The sequence below is a fragment of the Sceloporus undulatus genome, chromosome 1, assembly GCF_019175285.1.
Source record: "Sceloporus undulatus isolate JIND9_A2432 ecotype Alabama chromosome 1, SceUnd_v1.1, whole genome shotgun sequence".
NCBI lineage: Eukaryota > Metazoa > Chordata > Lepidosauria > Squamata > Phrynosomatidae > Sceloporus > Sceloporus undulatus.
The window spans coordinates 296,887,835-296,911,372 of record NC_056522.1 but is presented as its reverse complement, the minus strand read 5'-3'; the positions used below and the strand labels follow the sequence as shown (position 1 = coordinate 296,911,372).

The following is a 23,538-nucleotide window of genomic DNA, read 5'->3' as shown; positions in this document are numbered from 1 at the left end:
TCACAAATCCACTTTAGCCTAGTTGCAACAAAGATTTCAGTATTTAATCCAGAACAATATATTTGAGATTATCAAAACATGTAGACTTTGTGATCAGCTTTAGTTACACTGACTAAAGCAAAAAGGGGGTATTAAAAGGCTTTTAATAGGTGATGGCTGTGTGAACCTTGTGCTTCTTGTTGACGTCTGAGTTTTTAAAAGCAAAATTTCAAACATCATTGTAACCTTTCTTGCCTGTAAGGTAAAAACTTTAAAAGTAGCTTGACGCTAAATTAATAACTGGTAGCTCCCATGACATTTTGTGGACATTTTAAAAAGGGCCTGTTAAAAGGCATCTAAAACCTTGCATAACATACACAAGAAGAAAATGAGCCAAGAATGAAGTAGTGGTTTGAGTGCTGGACTAGACCTCTCGGAGACTGGGATTCAAATCCCCATTTAATTGTGAAAACCCATTCTCATCCTCAGAGGAAGACAATGGCAAAGCCCCTCTGAACAATCTTACCAAGTAAAGCTAGGTCTAATCTGCAATGCAGAAATAATGCTGTTTGACACCACTTTAACAGCCATGGTGCCATACTATGGAATTCTGGGATTTCTAATTTCTTGTGGCACTAGAGCTCTCTGACAGATAAGGCTAAATCTCTCACAGAACTACAAATCCCAGGATTCTGTAGAATGGAGCCATGGCGTCAAACTGTATTATTTTTGCAGTGCAGATTAGACCTTAGGGATAGGTTCTCCTTAGGGTTCCCTTAAATCGGAATTGACTTGAAGGTACAGAACAACAACAGAAAAAATTACTGTATATGTTCACATATATGTCTAAAACTTTTAATCAAAAAATTTGGGCCAAGTGAATTGACTTATCTACAAGTCAATGTAAATACTGTACTTCAACTCTTATTTAAAAAAAAGAACCATCCCTCGGTAAAAGGTGATGGTGTAATCTGTCCTGGAAGCCCTGTACCCCTTCTACTCTCTCATCCGTCCCAGCCTTTAGTGTGAGCACAAACTGTTGTGCCTGATAGAAGTTTGTAAATTCTTTGGCATTGTTTTCCTTTGCTTCATCCTTTAAATATTTTGCTATATGCCCCTAAATTTTACTCGACTTATCCACAGGTCATATCAAAATCCATAATTCTGGCCCTAAAACCTGCGCTCAATTTATACACGAGGTCGACTTATAGTCAAGTATATAAATAATCATATATTGCTAAAGGGAAATGCACTTTCATTTGCTTTACAAAATGGCCTTTTGGTTAATAAGATATGAAAATTCTGCTTTGACATTTATAAATAATATACATGTATGCACATTTTGTACATGTTGTAATTTCACTGAGGGACAAATTATGAGATGAGAGTGTGTGCACATACAACTCATATGCCTGGAGGCTCTGTTCAAAGAAGTAGCAAAACATAGCAACAGGAAGTGGAAGCTACTGTTGTGTCTATTCCACACATCTTGTTCTCTGCTTCTGATTCCATGCAGTGCGTTTCGTACTTTGAGGTTGTGCCTGCATCAGAATTGTGTGGATGCAGTGGGAATGAATGTCATTTTGAGAGAGAGGCAGGATATAAGTACAATAAATAAATAAATAAATAAATAAGGATGTTGAACAAGGGCATGAGAAATCCAGATGGTTGGTGTTTCTGATGCTCCATGTACTTTATTTCTGAAATGCCATTTTCTCTTCATCACAGCCTGTAATGCTTGTCATATTTAAATGAAAAACTTGATTTCCCCATAGCCATATGAGTCCTTTCCACACTTGCTGAAGTGCAGTGCTTTCCTCCCAACAAACCCAATTCCTTCCCCGCTTCTCCCAGGTGCCCCTGTGGCTTCACTCTGTTTTCTGCCAATGAGTAAGCATTACAGAGAGCTGGGGGGGGGGCTGAAAATCAAATGGAAGGTGATCAGTATTTTTAAAAAAACACTCCCAAATAAGAGAGACAATGATGCACAGTCAAGAGGCAATAACTGCTAGTAATCCACTGGGTGAAAAATGTCAATATCTTCCATCAGTATGCTAAAGAATTCAGCTAAAACTAGGAAGGTCAGGGGAAGCAGGGTTATGGAGCAAGGCACTGTACTGGCATGGGAAACAATTTGGGCTAAAAATAGAAAGAATGTAGGAAAAATAGGTTTATGTGGCAAGGTATCAGGCTGACATGGTGAAACAGAGATATAGCACATCTTGCCCTCAGGAAAACAAAGCTATGAGGGCACCTGGCTGATGCTTACATAGCTTCTGGGGAGCATGGAGTGTCATAAAGGAAGCCAAACCTAATCTTGTTATATTGGCTAAGGATGGCAAAGTGAAAAATTAGGGTCAGAACCCATAAGGGTCCTTGAAATACAAAGGCAGTTAGCATTACTAAACACTTCCATTTGTTTTGTGGCAAAAGAGATCACACCTCAGTGGAAAACAAACTGGGCAAAGAGGGAAATGTTAGGGATGATGGGAGTTGCAGCTCTTCTCCTGGCTTTCACTCTCACCACCCTGGTCAGCGGAAGAACAACCAGTTTGACCAGTAGCTCTGAGAATTGGCTGAAGATGTCTTCCAATCTTCTCTGGAGTCTGCTGGTTCTTGTTCAGCTCTCAAGACACCAGTCAACACAGTAGTCTTCTTATATAAAAGATCTACTTTTATTCTACTATATACACTATGCACAAAACAATTCACTACTCACAAAATCCACACTACTATACTCTTCAATACCCACACTACTATACTCCTCTATACCCACAAAAAGTATTGCCATACATTATTGCTTATATAGACATTTGTCTCTCTATTCATTATACAGTTGCCACCTCCTGGGCGTGTACATACATTATGATTGACATACCATACTTGGCTCAATCTAGCCCTCACATTGCATCATACATTACTGTCCACTCAATGACTCTCAGGTGATATCAATTTGCATCTTTTCACTTTGTCATTGCCTCATATGTCCTTGGCTTTCAGGACCTTCTAATTACATTACTTAAAACACCTGTGTGACAATTCAATAACTTTTGCTGTGTCATGTTACTTTCAAATACATTCATATACATATTATATTTCTTGTGACTATACATCCCATGTGGCTTTTTCCTGACAGGAAAGTGATAGCGAGGAGGGAGCCGCCCACATTCCCAGATACATCTTCACTTCAAGCAGTGGAGCAAAGTCAGAGGGAAGTCTACTTATTGGAAAAGCAGGATTGAAAAGGTCCATATCAAAAATTTTGGCCAAATTTATTCTAGAGTGAAAGTTTCTGGGTGAGAACAGGAAATACACTGGGATACCACAGGACACCATGTGCATTGTTTGCTTTGCATCAAAGGAAGGTGCACCATCCCATGACCAAGGGACTTTTCACATTACATAATTATAGTGCTATAATTCCACTTTAAATGTCACAGCAACATCCTACAGAATTCTGGGATTTACAGTTTAGGGATGGGTATTTAGAATCTCAGCCAGAGAATCCTAGTGGCTCATCAACTACCAAGCCCAGGGTTTCAGAGGATAGAGTCATGAGAATTAAAGTGAAATCATAGTGTCATAATAGTGTAAAAGGATTCCCAATAATTCCTCAGTGAGTTATCAGACTTATTGCAGTAGCTTAGGGCAGTTATCTTCTCTTTGTCTTCACCCTGGCCTATTTTGTAGGGTTGTTGAAAGAGTGAAGTGGGGAGGAGAAGAGCCATGTACTTTGCTTTGTACTTGCTGAAGAAAGGCAAGATACAAATGTAATTAAAGACAACCCCTGCATCATTCACAAACTTTCCTATACCCCATTACATGAGAAGAAAAAGGAAATAGTGTATATACTCATGTATAAGCCTAGAAATTTAAGTTTAAAAATTGACCCAAAAAACCTGGATCAACTTATCCATGTTAGTACTGTATTTTAATTCTTATCAGTAAAGAGTTCTCTGAGTTGGTGAAAGTTGGTGAGCAAAATGTGAAAGCTTAGTCTGTCCTGGGAGCACCTAAAAGACTCACTGGCTCCCTCTACTTTCTCTGCCATGGCACCTCTTCTGGCCTTTTTGCCTGAGTGGGAAAATTGTGGGTGGTAGTTTACTCTTCATCCATCTTTGGATGACGTTTACTCTTCATCATTTGCCTGAGTGGGAAAATAGTGGTGATAGTTTACTCTTCATCCATCCAGGCTTTAGGGTGAGCACAGATATGCCTGCTACAATTGTATAAGTTCTTTGGCATTGTTTTCCTTTGCCTCATCCTTTACATCCTTTGTTACATGCAAGTTTTAACTTCGACTTATCCATGAATCATCAAAATCCATAATTCTGGCCACAAACCCTTCTCTCAATATATACATAAAGTTGACTAACAGTCGAGTATATATGGTAATATTTAAGCAACCCACCAAAAGCTTGTGTTTTTTTATGGAGCTGCGAGAGGTCATGCTATTCTGAAGCTGCATGCCCGTGGACAATTATCCACAGAACTGGATTGTGGTGGTGTGCCAGCTCAGTTCTCTTAAATGTTAGTAGCAAAATGAATCTATTTCATAACTCAAATGATGGATAGTGTACAAGTGACATCAAATTAGCCCGTAAGCAATCTGTGATTTAGTACTTCCGTAGCAGCCTCATTTTCTCTTTATCCTTACATATATTCTTACATATATTATGCAATAGCTAAGATGCCTTTTTTGAAGTGGGTAGGCAGAATTACTTTATAGAGAAAATTAATGGTTGTAGCCTATCACTGCTCTTTCCCAAAAGCAGTACAATAAAAATAACATTTTAAAACTCTGCATTAAAACAGTTTCAACTATCATGCAGTGGACCTATAAAACCACATTGCTCTGTCTTAGAAACATATTTAACAATATAGCATCCTTCCTGTATCCCCAGGGGATATATTTCCAGACTTACCATGGAAACCTGGAAAGGCACATAATAGCAAATTCTATTGAAATGAATGACTTCCAGCAGAAGTTGTTCATAGAATCGCACAGGAGGACCTAGAAAATGCCTAGAGAGAACTTTTTTTCAGACACTGGTAAGTGAAGCGTGGGTACTGGTCCACTGATATGCAGGTCATACTGTACAATGATAACAAGGGCCTTTCCACCTTAGACAATTATAATATCCTGATTTCACTTGAATGGCCATGGCTCCATCCTATGGAATCCTAAGACTGACAGCTTAGGGAGGAGTATTTAGAATTCTTAGCCAGAAAGCTCTAATACCTTACCAAACTACAAATCCCAGGTTACTATGAGATGTGGCCATGGTAGTTAAAGTAGAATCACAGTGTTATAATAACATCTGTGCACAAAAAACTATTTCATCCTAGGTCCTCTTGCTGTAGAATCAGAAGATACACATTGTTTTTTGTGGGGTTTTCGGGCTATGTGGCTGTGTTCTGGAAGAGTTTATTCCCATGGATGCTCTTCCAGAACTCAGCCACGTAGCCCAAAAACCCCACAAAAAATTACATTCCGGCTGTGAAAGCCTTCGACTTCACAAAAGATAAACAGAAAAATAAACAGTTAATGCATATCATGAATGGAACAGAATTAAGGCATTTTGTGATGTGCTGATCCTAATTAAGCATTGCCTTGTCAATCTTCTGAATGTGTTAGAAATCCTGCTGCTATTTCTGGTTTTACTGTTGTTTGGCCACTATGTCTTCCAGCCCATAGAATATATATCACTGACTCCTTGGAGCCACTTAGATGACTTGCAGAGATAAAAAGTAATAGTGGGTCATAAACTGAGAAAATAGCAGATGAGCCTGATTTGCTACACATGGAACATCTGGTTGAGTCAGTTGAAATCCGAGCTATATTTTAATTAGGACAGAGGTCTCGCAATACGGAATAGCAATTGTGCATGTGTATGTAACACATATATATTACAGTTTTGAAGACTTTTGCTTTAGGGATGTGATCCTTGGTCATTTCTTCCTTGCATGCAAGGATGAATAATCACTGTCATTTTCTTCCCAATGCAGGAGAACAAATATTTTTGTGCAATATTTTATCTGTATTTGAGCATCTCAAAGTGTTCTGAAGGATTTTCTGCATAGAGAAACATGTGAGGTTGGAGGTATTACAAAAAACACATTACCTACACAGAAACATAGAAAATGTAGTATTTGTGTGCACACATGCACGCGCGCACACACAAAGGTATGTATTTTTCTTCTCAGAAAAATCTTCCAGAACGCTTCAAGATGTTAGAATATGGGGAGGGAGTTCACAAAAGTCTTTATTAGTCTCTCCAACAGGGAGAGACTAATCTATTTCTCAACCAGGAAATAAATACTAGAAAACATATTGGAATGTATTGGAGGATAAATTGGGACTTGTCCAAGGACACCAGTGGGTTTCCATGGCTAAATGGGGATTCAAACTCTGTTTTCTCAGAGACCTAGTCCAAAATTCAAACCACAACATCACACAAGCTAGAATACTTAAATACAATATGAAAAATCAGTTTTCTCAGTTTTTCCCATATGAGCATCTGATTAGTGATGGCCATAATTTTACCTCCTGCCACTTTATCAAATGGCTGCCCCGAAGAGTTTATGATACTCTTTTCCACTGAAAGGAGCCTCTCAGATGTTGAATTGTCAATTTTGCTAAAGAAAGCACAGAGTGGAAAGATCCACTGCTAGCAATGTTTAGAAACAGTGAGGAAAGCAAGTGCAACTTGAAACCCTCTCCATTTCTGTCCCAGTTGTGGCATGCCAGCAATTCAGCTCCAGAATTCTTGGGAATCCTTTTTCAAATTTGTGTGGCATGTTCAAACACAGGCAAGATCAGTGATAGGGACAAGATTGAATATATATGACATGGGTACAGGGGAGAGTGCTTTGACAATGTTCATAGGTAGGCATATCTCAGTCAAAACCATTGTTTGACGAAAAATCCATCAGCATTATTCTTTCTCAGAATCCAACTACCTCCAACTGTTTTAATTTGTGACATACAGAAATGTTTCTGCAGAATCATTATCAAGGATTGAATTATCACTCTTGAAAGAATGAAGTTCTTTAATTATCCCAAAGTTGTTATCAGGCTTCCTTTTCTAATTGAGCTGTTTCTTTCTAAAACTCCTCACACTTGCTTTGATATACATTCTGTTACCTGGGAAATCATGAGCCATCACCTATTATCCATAGAAACATTTAGGTAAGCAGGCATAATTTTAAAAATGATATTGGAATAACCTCCTCCCTTGGGCTATGACACTCTATTAAAGTAAAACTGATGTGATGAGAGACAAGAAGCATACATTGCATGCTATTAATTGCATTAACATTTGGACAGGTTTAGAGTTATTTTGCTGAGCAAGTGTAAATTATAAGTCTTGAAATGTGGTGCCATCTTCAAGGGATTTAGAATTTCTAGTTCCAAGAAAATGTCTATGTTATTGACTATTTCCTTCTTCTTCACACTGAAAAAAGATGCAAGTCCTGGCAAAAGAGAGATGGCAGAAGTTACTGGAGCAGGAAGTAGCTGGAGCAGGTCCAGCAGTGACAGGGGTCCTCCTCTTCCTCCTCTACATTCGCTGCCACTGCTGCCACCCAACCACTCTCAACAAAAGGAAGAGTGAGGCATATCCAGAGAAGGGGTAGCCTTGTCCTCCTTGTCATCGAGGACATCAGGTCACCCTGGTTATGGGGTTGAACCCAAGTTAAAATGTTTGGGGCTCTGTCCCCTCCACACACCCGTCGGTGTGTTCCCCCACTCTCACAATCATTGTTTAAATTGAAAGATTGGGGAAATGACTCCAGATTAGGGTGACCAGAAGTGGTCCTCCTTTCCCAGGGCACGTTCTCCATTTGCACCTTCTGTCCAGGAGGAATTACAAAGGGTCCTCCATTTGGCGCAGGACTAAGAAGCATGATTTTACATTTATATATGAATTCTTTTAGTAATGGAGCCCTTGCGCTCACATTTAAGGCTGGCATCGCATGAAGTCTCTGGGAGCCAATGACAATGGATTTGGGCCACTAAGGAGCCATCAAAGGAGGGGGGGGGGAAGAGGAGAGATGACAGAAAGTGAGAGAAAGAGAGAAAAGAGTGGGTTTCTTTTCCCAGCCAAACCTTCAACTCAAATGGAGGACCTACCAGCAAAAATGAAGGACATCACACTCTCACACACAAAAAGTTAAAAACACAGATATAAATTCATGCTTCCTAGTCATGCTCAGCATGGAGGACATTTTGGTATTTTTCCAGGACAGAAGGTTGGAATGTAGGAAGGGCCCTGGAAAAGGAGAATGACCCTAAGGCAACCCTATAACAGAGTTTTCTTAGCCAGTTTCTTCAAAGGAGGGTGTGCCACTGCCGTCCTCTGAGGCTGAGAAAGTGGGAGTCATCCAAGGTCACCCAGTGGATTTCCATGGCTCAGGGGGATTCAAACCCTGGTCTCCAGAGTCCTAGTCCAATGCTCAAGGCACTACACCAGCCTTGCTCTCTACTCAGATGTAAATCCCCTTATTGCAATGGCACTTTCTCGTGGGTAAGTGGCTATTAGAACTACGTTGTTGGATTCTATAGGAACCCAGAACTCACAAAGGGGGTATTCCTAGCTAAGGGTCGAGGGTGACTGCAACCTCCAAGGAGCTCCAGAGCCCAGGGCCAGGGTGGATGGATGCCCTCATCACAAAGGAGGACATGGCACCACCAAATGGAGGACCTGCCAGCAAAAATGGGAAACATCACACACACACACACACACACACACAAGCTAAAAACATAGCATATAAATTCATGCTTCCTAGTCATGCTCAGACTGGAGGACGTTATGGAATTCTTCCTGGACAGAAGGCTGGGATGTAGGACTGGTCCTGGGGAAAGAGGGGAAATATTTTTATTTTTAAAAATTGACAGAGGATTTGATTCATTGGTTTTGGAACTACTTGCCTCACTGATTTCAAGTAGTTGCAAAATCAATTAATCGAATCTTCTATCAATTGTTTTTAAATAATAATGCACCCGTAGATCACACCATAAGCACAAAGGCAGTGCCGGGGAGGGGGTGGATCTACCAAAAACTGAGGAGGGATGGTAAACACCCCTCTGCCATTAGTGCCTCCCCTCCAGAACAATATGATTCAAATCAGTCGTTTCCACTTGTTGAACATGCTTCAGAATCTATTATTTTCAAAGAACCGCTAGGAAACTAGTGTCTGGAAAAAACAGGTTTTTTGCATTTGCCTCACTTTATTGCAACAGAAATTGAACAAATTGAACAAGTAGGATCGGAACCAGTTTCAAATGGGAAAGATGGTCATATACCTCAATCAGCGATTCGCTTTAAATCATAGTAGGAATGCACCCTTCATGACTTAAATTCAGGGCTTTGTTTAAGGGTAAAGTGAACTGTGCAATGAGCAGATATGCATTCAGAATGCTAAACATCTTAGATATGTTAAAATATTTTTTAGGAAAATATTTGTAAGCCTCATGGCTAGGAAACAAAGTATGAGAAATATAGATACACTAGGGCGAAATTACATGCTTCAGGCAGCTTTGGAAGGAAGGAGGAGAAAGAGATGAAAGCATGGAAAACTGGTGTTCTTAATGGTACAGCAAGACATTTTAGCAGGTCATGCCTTTTAGTTTCTGCTTCAGGCAGCAAAATACCTTGTAGCAGCACTTAAAATATGCATGTCATTTTTTGCTTCCCTTTGCCTACTACTTTAGTCTTACACATTTGTGGAGCTAGTTTGTTATTCTGAACAGATGGAAGATGACTGAAGTACACAAAAGCCTTCTGCTTGACTTGCTCATTCTTTTGATTACTGAATCTTGGTTTGTTGATGTTAACTGCCATCAAGTCAGCTTCAGTTTATTGCAGCCTTATGAATGAGAGACTTCCAAGTAATTGCCAAGTCTGTCGGGTATGCTTTCATTAAGAAGCCCTGCATGGCAGGGGGTTTGACTGGATGGCAGTTGTGGTCTTTTCCAACTCTATGATTCTATGATCAGACCAGCACAGGTGTCTCAGGCTAAGAGACTTGGCCTTAACTGAGCAGATTATCACATTGCCTTTCTGCCCAGCCTCATCACAAGCTGAAACTTCTGAAAAAAATTTAGGAATGCATGTTACTGCACACCACCGTGCCCAGTCTGGACGCATCACGTACCCAATGTTGGCCATCCCATACTTGATCCGTACTTCTCCCATACTTCACTAGGAATGGGAGTTACCCATTCTTAGCAAAGTACTGGAGAAGTACAGAACAGGTATGGGATGGCCAAGATCAGGTACACAATGCCTCCGGACTGGGCACGGAGATGTGTGGTAACACCTGTTCTTTAAAATATTTCAAAGATTTCAGCCTGTGCTGAGGCTGGGCAGAAAGGCAGTGCAATAATCTCCTGAGTCTCTCTATTTGGGAGCTAGTTCTCCTCTTTGCCTACTGACTTTTACCTCAGTGAGCATTATTGTCTTCTCTAGTGAGTCGTGCCTTCTCATGATTTGTCCAGAGTACAACAGTCTCAGTTTAGTCATCTTGGCTTCTGTGGAGAATTCAGGACTGATTTGCTGTAGCACCCATTCTTTTTTCCTTTTAGCATCCCACACAATCCATAGACCTCTTCTCCAGCACCACGTTTCAAATTAGTTGATTTTCTTCCTATCATGTTTTTCACTGTCCAGCTTTCACAAGCTTACAAAGAAATTGGAAATATGATGGCATTATCAATCCTAACTTTTGTTGTAGTAGTTGTCTTGAGGTCATTTCCAATTTATGACAGCATCAGGTTTTCTTGGCAAGATTTGTTCAGAGGAGGTTTGTCATTGCTTTCCCTTGAAGCTGAGAGTGTGTGACTTGCCTAAGGTCATCCAGTGAGATTCGTGGCCAAACTGGGCGGAGTGGCTCTGGTTTATAAGAACACCTTGACCTTGACCAGGATACCTGTCTGGAATACAGTCCATTTCAAGTGTATGTACCTCAGCTTGAAGACCAGGGATAGATTGGGGATTTTGCTAGTCTACCGGCCACCCCATTGTCTAGCAGACTCCCTGACTGAGCTGACACAGCTGGTCTCTGAGCTGCTGTTGGAGACCCCCAGACGTTTAGTTTTGGGGGACTTCAACATCCCGCTTGAGACCAGCTTAACAGGCGCGGCTCGGGAGTTCATGGATATCATGACAAACATGGGCCTATCCCAATTGGTCAACGGGCCTACACATTGCGCGGGTCATACACTCGATGCGGTCTTCAGTACGGAACAGGAATATCCGTGGGCGGAGGTGGTAAGTACCTCCGCATTGTCATGGACGGATCATTTCCTGGTCAAGACGAAACTTAGAGCCAATATCTGCCCCACCGGGGGTGGCGGACCCATTAGAATGGTCCGCCCTCGAAGGCTGATGGAGCCCATTGGATTCCAGACAGCCTTAGAGGGTTTAATGGTTGGGAATGCTGGTGATCCTGTCGATGCCCTGGTCAATACCTGGAACACCGATCTTACCAGGGCTATCGACACGATCGCTCCCAAGCGCCCTTGCCATCCCGCCCCAAATCGGAGACCCTGGTTCACGCCAGAGCTGAGGAAGATGAAGCGGTTTGGACGACGGCTAGAGCGCAGGTGACGGAAGACTCGACTCTTATCCAACAGAACTCGCCATAGGAACTTTCTTCGTTCCTATCAGGAGGCAATACGTGCAGCAAAGAGAGCCTTCTCCTCTGCACGTATTGCGTCTGCAGAGTCCCGTCCAGCAGAGCTGTTTAAGGTGGTGAGGGAAATGATGCAGGTGCCCCCTGCGCCAAATCCCTTATTTAACCCGACGACGGCCTGCTGTGATGCGTTTAACAACTTCTTTGCAGACAAAATCTCTCAGATAAGAGCCGACTTAGATGCCACAGTTGAAACAGAGTCGACAGGCGAGGCGTCCAGTGACTCCGCCGATGTAGTTATACTGGATCAGCTCCAATCTGTGAGTACTGATGACGTGGACAAGCTGCTTGGTAAGGTGAGGAAGACAACATGCCCTCTCGACCCTTGCCCATCATGGCTGGCCATCCAGGGGGGGATGCATTGATGAGATTCCTCACGGATATCATCGGTGCATCCTTCAGGGAAGGACATGTTCCATCTTGTTTAAAGGAAGCGGCGGTTAGGCCACTCCTGAAAAAACCTTCCCTAGACCCCCTGGATATGAGGAATTATAGACCGGTGTCATTGCTGCCATTTTTGAGCAAGGTGATCGAGAGGGCGGTTGCCCTTCAGCTCCAAGCTGTCTTGGATGAAACCGATTATCTAGACCCATTTCAAACTGGCTTTAGGACAGGCTTTGGGGTTGAGACTGCCATGGTTGCCTTGACCGACGATCTGCGTCTGAGCATTGACAGGGGGAGTGTGACCCTGTTGGTGCTCTTAGACCTCTCAGCGGCTTTTGATACTATAGATCACGGCATCCTCTTGGACCGCCTGAGGGGGTTAGGTATTGGGGGCACTGCTTTGCAGTGGTTCCGGTCTTTCCTCTCGGGCAGGTCTCAGAGGGTGCTACTCGGGGACTGTAGCTACAGTAAGAGGTACCTCACTTGTGGGGTTCCTCAGGGGGCTATTTTGTCCCCGATGTTATTTAACATCTATATGAAGCCGCTGGGTGAGATAATACGGAGTTATGGTGCTAGGTGTTATCAGTACGCTGATGACACCCAAATCTATTTCTCCGTATCTCGTTCGTCGGCCTCGAATTCCGATGGCATCTCTTCTCTCAATGAATGTCTTCAGGCAGTAATGGGCTGGATGAGGAAAAACAGATTGAAACTGAATCCAGACAAGACGGAGGTGCTCATGGTAGCGGCCCCGAAACCAAGAATTGGGTTGCAACCTCCAGTCCTGGATGGGGTCACACTCTCCTCCAGCAACTGTGTTCGCAGTCTGGGGGTGCTCCTTGACTCGTCGCTCCTGATGACAAATCAGGTAAATGCGACGGTCAGGAGTGCCTGTTATCAGCTTCGGCCCCTAACTTTAAAGGTACAAGTAATCTCTTGATATGAAGAGCTAGTCGTAACTGACTGTAGGGGGCAGAGCTAATCTGCCCTACTAAACCAAGAAGCCAGCATTGTCCAAGGACTACTCCAGTGTTCGTGTGTCCAGCATGAGTACACAGTTACCTTCCCACTGAAATGGTACCTATTTATCTACTTGTATTTGCACGCTTTCGAACTGCTAGGTTGACAGAAGCTGGGACTCGTGACAGGAGCTCACCCCATCATGTAACACTCAGGTCTTGAATAGGGAAACTGATGAAGCAAACCAGGAAAACCCAACAAAATTTGTGCTCAGCGAAGGATGGGAGAGACCCTCTCATGGGCGCAGCTGCAGATAGGTCTACACAGGGGCCACCAAATTCAGCATCCAAACATGAATCAAGGAACACAGCAGACTGGATAAGCCAGAAAAATGAGCAGTAGCTGAACACATTGTAAACCATCTGGGGCATAAAATGCTATTTGAAAACACTAAAATTCAGGACCATGCCAACAACTATCAGGTCAGAATCCACAGGAAAGCCATTGAAAAACCCTTAAAGTAAACAAAGTTTGGCTACCGTCCTGAAAAATACCAAAATCAGGACCCAGCAAATGCAAATGAAAACCACCCAGAGTCAGAGGGAATTCCCAGCAGACATGAATCATTAATTAAATTGACACCCTGAGGCCTTGCCATTCAACAACAGACCAACACAGAAATTAACATGTAAATCACTTCCTCTAAACCAAGGGTCACACAGTTTTATATATATACCCCACTCACTCCCATGCCAGCATTCTCTGAAGAAGCCAGCCACAGATGCTGGTGAAATGTCAGGAATAAACTCTTCCAAACACAACCACATAGCTTGAAGACCCCATAAAAAACTATGAATTCCAGCCATGAAAACTTTCGACTTCACATTACTACATATCCATAGCCATTGTATGCATTAGCAATCCTACCTGGCTGTCCTTGGTTGATTACAAATCTGGGGAGGTAAGTAAAATTCCTTGGGGTCAGATGGTATCCTCATCAGTTCAATGTCTAAAAATTAGAGGAGTAAAGTAGGAATAGTCATTATCAACAAGAGAGGTTCCGTTTCAGGAACTATGACCTGTACTATCTTAAGAAAAGAATACTGACAGGAGATAGGCTGCACATTACAAGTGCAACAATAAGCTTGTCTTACTTTTGTAACATTGGCTCACTTACTCCCCCCTCCCCTCAACCTTTGCTGCAGCCACCCAGATTAAGTGGATCTGATTTACAAAAACAAATCACAATCTGTGCCAATCCAGAGTCCAGTGAATGCAATATTTAAAACAAGTTTAATCAGCTGAGCCATATGGAAATGCTGATTTTGACTGGGAGTATTATTTTGCCAACAGGAAATGGTTCAGAGAGAATCTAGAGGCAATGAACACATTAACGGGGTGAGGGACTTAAAAGATGGCAGAATCCTATTGGAGACTTATGTCTTTTAACTTGATTTACATTTGCAGGAATTAGAATTGGGTAGTTCCATACCATCCACATCCAGTAAAGAGCTAGTGTTATGTTACTACATAGGGAGCAAGCAAAATGACCAATGCCTATTGGGACCAATGGATAATGAGATTGATGCACAGGTAGATTGATGCATACTGGGACCAATGTGCATTGGAGCTGATGTGCATCAGTTCCATTGTGCATCAGAACATGAGCTAGGGGATGCCAGTGCTTATCGGGACATGCTTGTCACTTAATTACACATCTTAACAATTCACTAACAGGATTTCTTATTGTCTCTGCTACACAGGTAAATATAAAGTTACATAACTAACAGAAGTGTTAGACTAACAGTTAGAGATTTCATTCCTCGTTATAAATTGCATGTGAGAAGTCAAGTGCCCCATTTCCATTCTTACATGCCACAGTGGGGGCCTGCAAGGAGAACAGCAGCTGCAGTGACAGGCAAGTGATCATTGCTGATGATAGCTCCACAGCACTGCAGTAAGTGGGCATCTGAACATCTACTCATGACCATGCTGGACCAAGTAAGTGCCTGGGCAGGAACAGGCCAAATCTGCAAGCAGAATATGACAGAGCTGGCTCATTGTATCCTGCCCATACATTTCAGCCCTTTAGGTACAGTATCCAAAGCAAAGGCACAATTACCAAGGTAATGTGAACACAGCAAACATGAGTTCCAGGTATGAACCACTCTGCAATGCTAGAAATTTGGGGCTGAGGGAAAATTTCATGGAAGGGGCAGAATTCTTGGAGAGGGGCAATGCTTTGATTTTGCTACACCCCTACTCATGTAACTCTGATATCTGTTTCTCTGCAGCAAAATCCTATTTCACCATGGATTCTCAGGAAGTCCTAGCTCTGGGAACCACCTACCCCAGATCTTCCATTCCTCCAGGATTCATCCTTGCTATCATTCAGCCCACTACTGCACCAGGCACTGGTCCATGTTGTGCACAGCCACACCTATGCAACAGAGAAATAAAGCTGTGTGTCATCTGCATACTGATAGCACCCAGTCCCAGCCCCCAGACTTTGTATAGCAGTCAAAGTTGTTCCTAATAATTTAATTAAGTTAGAGGTCAGCAAGTGTAAATGACAGCTCACCCTGACTGATTGTTATCTAGTTTTCAGCTACCTTTCTGGGACAACATGGAGATTCTACAGTCACAGTGTGTGAGATGTAACACAATAACAGTGCAGCTGAGTCACCTGGTAATACTGGGTCTCTACTCATAAGCTTGTCTTGATTTTATATCCAAACCAGCTTTTCCCCAAGTTTTGCTGCAGTTAGCAATGTTCTTTATCTATCACAGTCTTCAAACTTTATTCTGTCAGTAAAGTGCAAAACTTTTCAGTTATGGGAAATTTTTCAGAATGTCTTAGTCCCGGTCCAGATGGGCCAAATGCGCCATGCTGGTGGCATACTAAGGTTAAGAGACCATGCAGCAACCGCACGGTCCCTAACCCTAGTACGGTGTGGTGCCATCACAATGGCAGTGCCCCATGTATACAGGTGCCGCCATTGTGACATGATGGACGCATAGTGTCCACACGTTACACTGTGCTTGTGATGTCCACACGTCACAAGCACGGCACAAAAAGAACCCGCTTTTCGTGTTTTTTTTCTCCACAGGGAAACTGTATGGTTTGCCGGCTGTGGCTTCCATGCGGGGGGGGGGGGGGGGGGGGGAGACGCCAGCAGGCCTCCCTTTTTGGGAGGTCTGTACCAGGTCTAAGATTGATAATTTACTGCTAAAAATAAAAAGTGGAAGAAAAGCATCTCACAGGGTTGATGTGTTGATTAGATGTCTGTTGCCAAAACCAAGAGCATTTTGTTTTGCAGCTCACACTTCTGTGTCCCTCAAGTCACTCAGATAGTTAAAAATAAGTGGTTATTAAAGTTACAAAGTAAACTTTGCCTTCTAAGATCACAATTCTTATTCTTAACACCACACCTAGAAAATCATGTACATCTCTCACACTTTTGTTCAATATTGTTCTCACAGTTGTCTGGGAATATTCTACAAACCGATGAATGAAATCTTATGCCCCACAAATTGGGAAATCTTTTTCCTGTTTCTCTGCAAGGAGCCAGCATGGTATAGTGGTTTGAGCATTGGACTACGACTCTGGAGATCAGGGTTCAAATCTCCCCTCAACCATGGAAACCTACTGGATTACTTTGGGCAAGTCACACTCTCTAAGCCTCACAGGAAGGCAAAGGCAAACCCCTTCTGAACAAATGTTTTCAAGAGAACCCTGTGACAGGTTCACTTCAATGTCACTATAATCTAGAAATGATTTAGAGACACACAACAACAAGTGCTTTAATACTAAATAACCAGCCTTTTAACAGGTGACATACTACGAGGTCAACTAATGACGTGTAAAATCTACTTTCTAAAAAAAAAGTATCTTTTTAGCAACCCCCTTGTTTTATGGGTATATCAAGTAAATACAGTAGAGGGGGGGAATTGATTTACCTTGCTCACCTGTTCTAACCCCCCTTGCTTACTTGCTAAGAGATATTGTGTGTGTGCGTGTGTGTGCGTGTGTGTGTGTGTGTCATAATAGATAAAAAAACTTTTCTGAGTTTAAGAGCATTTCCCTCCTCTCATTCTTTTTTCAGCTGTGTCACACTCTATATTATCATTGTCATCAAAGGGGGTGTGTATAAGAACTTGAAAAACCAAACAGACCTGTCTGGAAACTGTTCCATATATCGCAGAACCACAGGTAGCCCTCCTTTCAGTATAAACCTCTCAGAGCCAGAACGCTTCTTGGCTTGTCAAGACTGGCTTTTGGATCTACCAATCTGTTGAGAAGAGAATAAGCTTTCCAGCTTCACGTAAGGTCAATTTACTTATTTAGCCAAAGTATCTGAAAATAAGTTCCAGGTTGCCAGTATAGTCTGGTGCTAGCAGCACAAATGAACTGGGCACTTACCATTAAGGTTTCTTCCCAAAAATTGATATGCTTTCAGGGGGAGTGAGGTTGCCAGTTTTGGGGTGACAACATTTTGAACATTGCACGCCTGTCAGATAACTACAGTATGTCGATGCTAGCATGACACACAATCCAATTTTTATAGAACTGGTATAGAAACTTGTATAGAATTGGTAACAAAACTAAAAAGGTTGTAATTCAATGTCCATTTCCTTGGGAATAAATTCCATTGAGCACAGTGAGATGACAGGATCAGGTTATAAGTGTTTGCAACTAGATCCTCAGAATAAATTTGTCATAGATGTCATACAGTATAAATTGCAGCATCTGATGTATCTGCCTCTCATGAGTGTGGTTAGGGCACAGTATATTTTAAAAGTTTGGTCCTAAAACAGAGAGAAGAAATCAATATATATGAATGGATGATTTTGTCTAGGACTGACCCTATGAATCACTTATCAATTTAGAGGGAGCGGAAGGCATTGCTAAGATGTACCATAAATAGAAGTTACATTTTGTACTGCTGAGACCTCTGGTGGTGGTTGATAGTAAGAAACGTATCTGAATGTACACCAGGTCTAAGGAAATATATAAAGTCATATCTAAAAAGAATAGTAGTTGAATTTTGTAAAATCAACTGACTTGATACATTGGTGTTTCAACAATATCTATGCAAACAATATTTCAACAACATTCCTAAAACACATCTATATTGACCTGCAAGGCAATTCATCCATATTGGCCTGCAAGACATTAGAGTTTTTTGTCAGAGAAATAAAAGAAAGTACCCTATCTATGCATCAAGATGTTTATGGAAGTTGATTCTATGGAATAGGATGGATAAATCTGGAATTTGTGCATGTTAAAACTGAATTGAATGGGAACAATGTAGAGAACTTCCATAATCTCATTAGCAAAGAGTTAACAGGTAAAAATTTTGACTGGACCATATTCTTTCTCCTTTAATCTAATGCAGCCAACTTTTCTAACAAACATTATTTCACTAATGATCACATTGTGACTGTGGCATCCTGCAGAATTCCATTTTCCATTTTTGGACTAAAATTATCTCAGAAGTCAAATTATAAAATAATTTTAGTTTATAAAATCACCAAGAGTGATGTTTAAGTAAATCAATGAAAAGATCTAAAATAGGTCAGATGAATTTAATTCTTCCTTTTTAAAAAGCCTGTACATATATTTTTGGAATGGCTAATTATTTATTGATATGATTAATTGTACCAGTGTTCCATAGCAATGGTTTTCAAATGATATGTTCAGACTGAGAACACAATAAAAATGTAGTTTAAAGAGTAATTACTTGTGATTTAAGTGTTGGGTTATGACTTTGGAGACCAGTGCTTGAATCCAGCTCTGCCAGCGAAACCCACTGGATGACCTTGGGCAAGTCATACTCTCTCAGCCTCAGAGGAAGGAAATGGCAAACCCCCTCTGAAGAAACTTGGTAGGTTTGCCTTAGGGCTGTCAAAAGTAAAAAATGACTTGAAGTCACAAAACAACAACAACACTGTCATTCCCTTACTCACAAAACTACTATAATGATTGCCACTGTCTTTCTGCAGGTGTTGCTTTGTTACCTGCACAAACAAAATTTGAGACATAAGCTTAGGTTAATCAAGAAAATATCACATTTTAAAATTGCATATCATGTTGCCAGGTATTAGCTTATCTAAGCAATTGTTTTGTATATACCAAATTTTATGTCTTAAATATTATGTTCTGCTAACAGGCTGTCTACTACTATGGTGAGAATTCCCATAGCTCCCTACACTACCTAAAAATCTTAAGAGTACACTGGGTGGTATGTGGGTGCCCCTCACAACTGTAATGAAAGAAGCAGTTCTCTCAGTGGATGAACCATTGAATTGTGGACAATATTTTATCCTTAGATGGCAGCTGGAAAGAATTCTTGAAATGCTAGAAATAGAATATTGCAATACAATCATGTACACATCTACTCAGAACAAAGTTTCACCATGTCCAATAAGACTTATTCCTAAAGAAGTGTGTAGGTGTGTATAAGTCAGCAGTCTCAATTTTTGCTAAGAGATAACGCTGTCCCGGTTATCTTTTCTTACTGCTCTGTTGAGGTTTAAATAATTTGCAGGTTGTCAGTCTTGTCCACAGTATGAGATAAATATATAGAGGCTGTTTAAATATTTTTGTGACACATTTCTCTGTTAAGTGCTACTCCATATGGGTGCTTTGTTTATTCATAAATAACTGGAACCACAAAGATTACTCTGTATTTGCATTTTGTATTATTGAATTTTTTGCTGTAATCCCACCTCGATCTTCAGGGAGAGGCGGGAAATATAAATAAATTGTTGTTGTTGTTGTTGTTGTTGTTGTCGTTGTCAGATAATAATTTTGTTTAAAGAAATTAGTATTTCAAACCCAGAAAGATTCAAAATTAATCCTTGGTAATTACAAAAAAGAAAAAAAATATATTAATGAACAAAAATTCTCAGTTGTTCTTCAATGGCTCCTTTTTTCTCTCTCTCTGTTCACTCTTGACAGTTAAAGATATATAATTTTGTTAAACGTGAACTATTCCCTTCACTTGATAGAAACTTAATTAAACTTTTAGGTTCCTTTTCCAAAAAATTAAGATATTTTAGTGTCCTGTTATTAGCAACCTGTTTAGGAAAACATGTTAGTTATGGGTTCAGTGGTAAAGCAGAATCTTTTTTTGATCATTCTGAGCAGTTCAGTCTCAAGAGCAGGGATTAGCTTTACAGCATTGATACTGACAGAACTGGTGTTTGCATTTGTAACAGCAGAACATTCACTGACAGATGTAATTCTGTTGCCATCAACAATAATATGATACTAGTCTAAGACAAATACTTGGCGATAGTGGGGAAAGGTGAAAAAGAGAATAGGAAAAAGGTTGTCCCAAGTAACAACTAATATTTATTAGCAGGTAATGATTGGTGGAACAATAGTATTTTGACAGTATTGCTTATTTGGACTGTGATCTCATTTAAACCAATAATTTGGATTTCATTAGTTCACATGCTCACACTATCATGTGTTCGCATATGTTGGTAAATATGCAAGACACAAAAACAGATTCTTTGTCTCTTGGTTTTCACAAAAGGTCTCTCATTCATAAGGTTGCCATAAGTCAAAGCCAACTTGAGAGCAGTTAATAATAACAACTACATATTTATGAGTTACAATGGATTAATACCGACTCAGCCTGTTCTTTTTCAAAACCATAGTTCATCACAATCTGGCAGAAAACAAGGCCATACAACCCCACATTAGAAGACAAAATCATTGGCAGAGCAGCATCCACTAAGTTGTAAACAGGGTTTTTTACTTTTTAGAAACCAAAAAACCTCTATCAGCATATCATACACTACATTAAATTAACTCATATTGGTAAAGATATAAGATATGAAACCAGACCCTGGTTTTCATCTGATCCAACTGGATTAAAGTATATGACTTACAGTCTGTATACTAAATTCTGACACCTCACTGGCCAGATTCAATTATAATAATTTATAATCTACACTGAATTAACACACTCTTGTGGCAACTCTAATAACATTTTATTCCTAGCTGTCCATAAAATATTTATAATAAAATGATCCCCAAATCATAATTTTTAGCATGGATAGGGTTGATGCTTCATAGAAAAAATGGAATAGGTAATGACATAATGACTGAGTGAGCTCCTGTCACTTGTCCCAGCTTCTGCCAGCAGTTCAAAAGCATTTAATAAATAGGTACTACTGTGGGGTAAGGTAACAGCGTTCTGGCCACATGATCACAGAATTGTCTTTGACAAGGCTGGCTCTTCAGTTTAGTGACAGAGATAAGCACTGCCCCCTACAGTTAGTCACGACTAGAAAATCTTATCAAGGGCAAACCTTTACCTTTTTAATGACATAACAATCCAAATAAATTATATTGTCAAAATAGTATTGTCCCACCAACCATTGTCCTATTAAGACATCAGGCTATATCTAAGTAATCAGTAAGTAGGGTATTTTTCTCAATTTGACAACTAACATTGATAAGAGAAAATAAATTCAGATAATAACAACAACATGGAATAAAATCACTTCCTCTGGGTATGACACTGTTGACTAGATTGCCCTAGTAGTTTATACTTTCCACCTTGAGTATTGGCTGTTGCCAACCTTTCCTGAAATCAAGTAGTTTTCTTTTTGAAAAGCTAATTCAGTATTAAAATACAGATTAAATAGTATAGGTATTAACATGCCCCCTTGGTCGTTTCCCTTGTGATTGGGATCTTATATAGTAGTTAATTTTCAGTTTCTCTCTAATCCACAAGAATATATCAGTATGTAAACTCGGCATCTGTTTAACATAAACAATTTTACTTTGGATTAATGTCCAGAGTGAAACAAAATAAGGCACGTTTTCATCAACTCATTTTGTTTCATTCCAGTTTTCATTCTGGTATGAAAGATATTTTGGAACAGTATGGATTCAGTGCAAGAACACCACACATTCACTATTGACATTCAAAATTAATCCTCATTTTCCTGATCAGAAGAAGCTTTACCATTTACCATGAGAGCATGTGACTTGCCCAGGGTCACCCAATGGATTTCATGGCTGAGCTGGAAATCAAACCCTGGTCTCCAGTGCCAGTTCAACACTCAAACCATTACGCCATGCTGGATTTCTACCACTTGTTATATGAACAACTAATTAATCAACCTACCTCAGTTTTCTGCCCTCCAGATTCCCGTTGTATTTCCCTTTAGCACATGAGAAATTATATGGGTAATCTAGAAGCACTGGATTTGGACAGTTGAGTTATACTACTGTAACCATAGTGAGAATATATCAGTGTAAGACATTACTGCTAAATCTTACTCAGAATATGGCTTAGAATAATAGATGGGTGTAAATATGCTTTAATGGTGCAACTGCTGGACTGGTACTTGGGAGATCTGGGTTCTATCCCCATTGAGCCATGAAACTCACTGGGTGGCTTTGGGCTGTTCCAGTTCCTCCATTTCAGTTTGGCCTATCTGTTGTCCTGAGGTGGGTAAGAGGAGAGACATGCCCACCGGTTGGATTTCCTTTGAGAAGAGGCAGGGTATTAATGTAGTAGATAAAAATAGTAATCTACTGAGGAATCTTTTTGTTTTTGTTATGGTATGCACATGAATTAGAAGAAAATACTTTTTATAACATAATATTTTAGAATGATGCTGGATTCAGTAAGCCACAATGCCTACCTGCCAAACACAATGATATGTGAACCCTTGATGTCTTGGTCAGAATTCTTCGGAACAATGGAAGAAAACTACAATCCATTTGATCATCAAATAGGTGGGTAATAAATGTTTCCTTAATATGTTTCCAGCATAGCAAATACCATTTAATGTTTTTAATTAGGATTAAAACTTTTGATTTGGCTTCATGGTTTTAATTTCTTAATCAAGTTGCCATTTCTTTGACTCTAATTCTTTTCTATATTCTTTATAACACCACCCAACAAACACGAATATTTGCTTTTTTTCCATAACCATTTCTTTTCCCTTTGTTTGAACTGTACACAATTCTACTGAATTCTGCACATGCAGATCAACCTATTCATATATCATCTTGGCTGTTTTTACAGATATTGAAGGACAATGATAATAGACCTTTTTGGCAGGAAACCTGAAACTAGCCACCACTCCCTACTAGATTTGCTACTGTATACAATGTACAGTAAGCAATGGCTATGCAAAGTGGGACCCATAGACTGGCCAGGTGAAAAATATGGAATATTTATAAGTCTAATAATAGTTGATCAAGATGTGCAATTCTACTGTTGCTCCTAGTTTCAGCATGGGCTTAGAGACAATTGAACAACTTCTGTAATAATAATAATACAATTTATTTATATTCTGCCTTTTCCTTACAGAATCAAAGTGGATTACAAAACAAAGGCATCAAAAATACAAAATACACCCCCATCAATAACATCATAGCAATATTATAACAAAAAAGTAATTATACAACAAAAAAAAAAGAATACAGAGTACAAAATCCAAAATACATAGCACAATATATAGCACAATAATTTAAATGGC

At 40.3% G+C, this 23,538-nt stretch overlaps 1 protein-coding gene across 3 annotated transcripts in view; it reads left to right on the top strand.

Moving 5' to 3' along the window:
* Window positions 1-22,662: 22,662 nt before the first annotated feature.
* ELF5 (E74 like ETS transcription factor 5) overlaps window positions 22,663-23,538 on the top strand; it is a 15,817-nt gene continuing 14,941 nt past the window's right edge. For 2 of the 3 annotated variants that reach the window (XM_042446983.1, XM_042446982.1), the window contains exon 1: window positions 22,663-22,789. In XM_042446983.1, the coding sequence (XP_042302917.1) occupies window positions 22,663-22,789 (127 nt within the window). The remainder of the gene's footprint in view (window positions 22,790-23,538) is intronic. The other variant, XM_042446984.1, reaches the window with a different exon arrangement.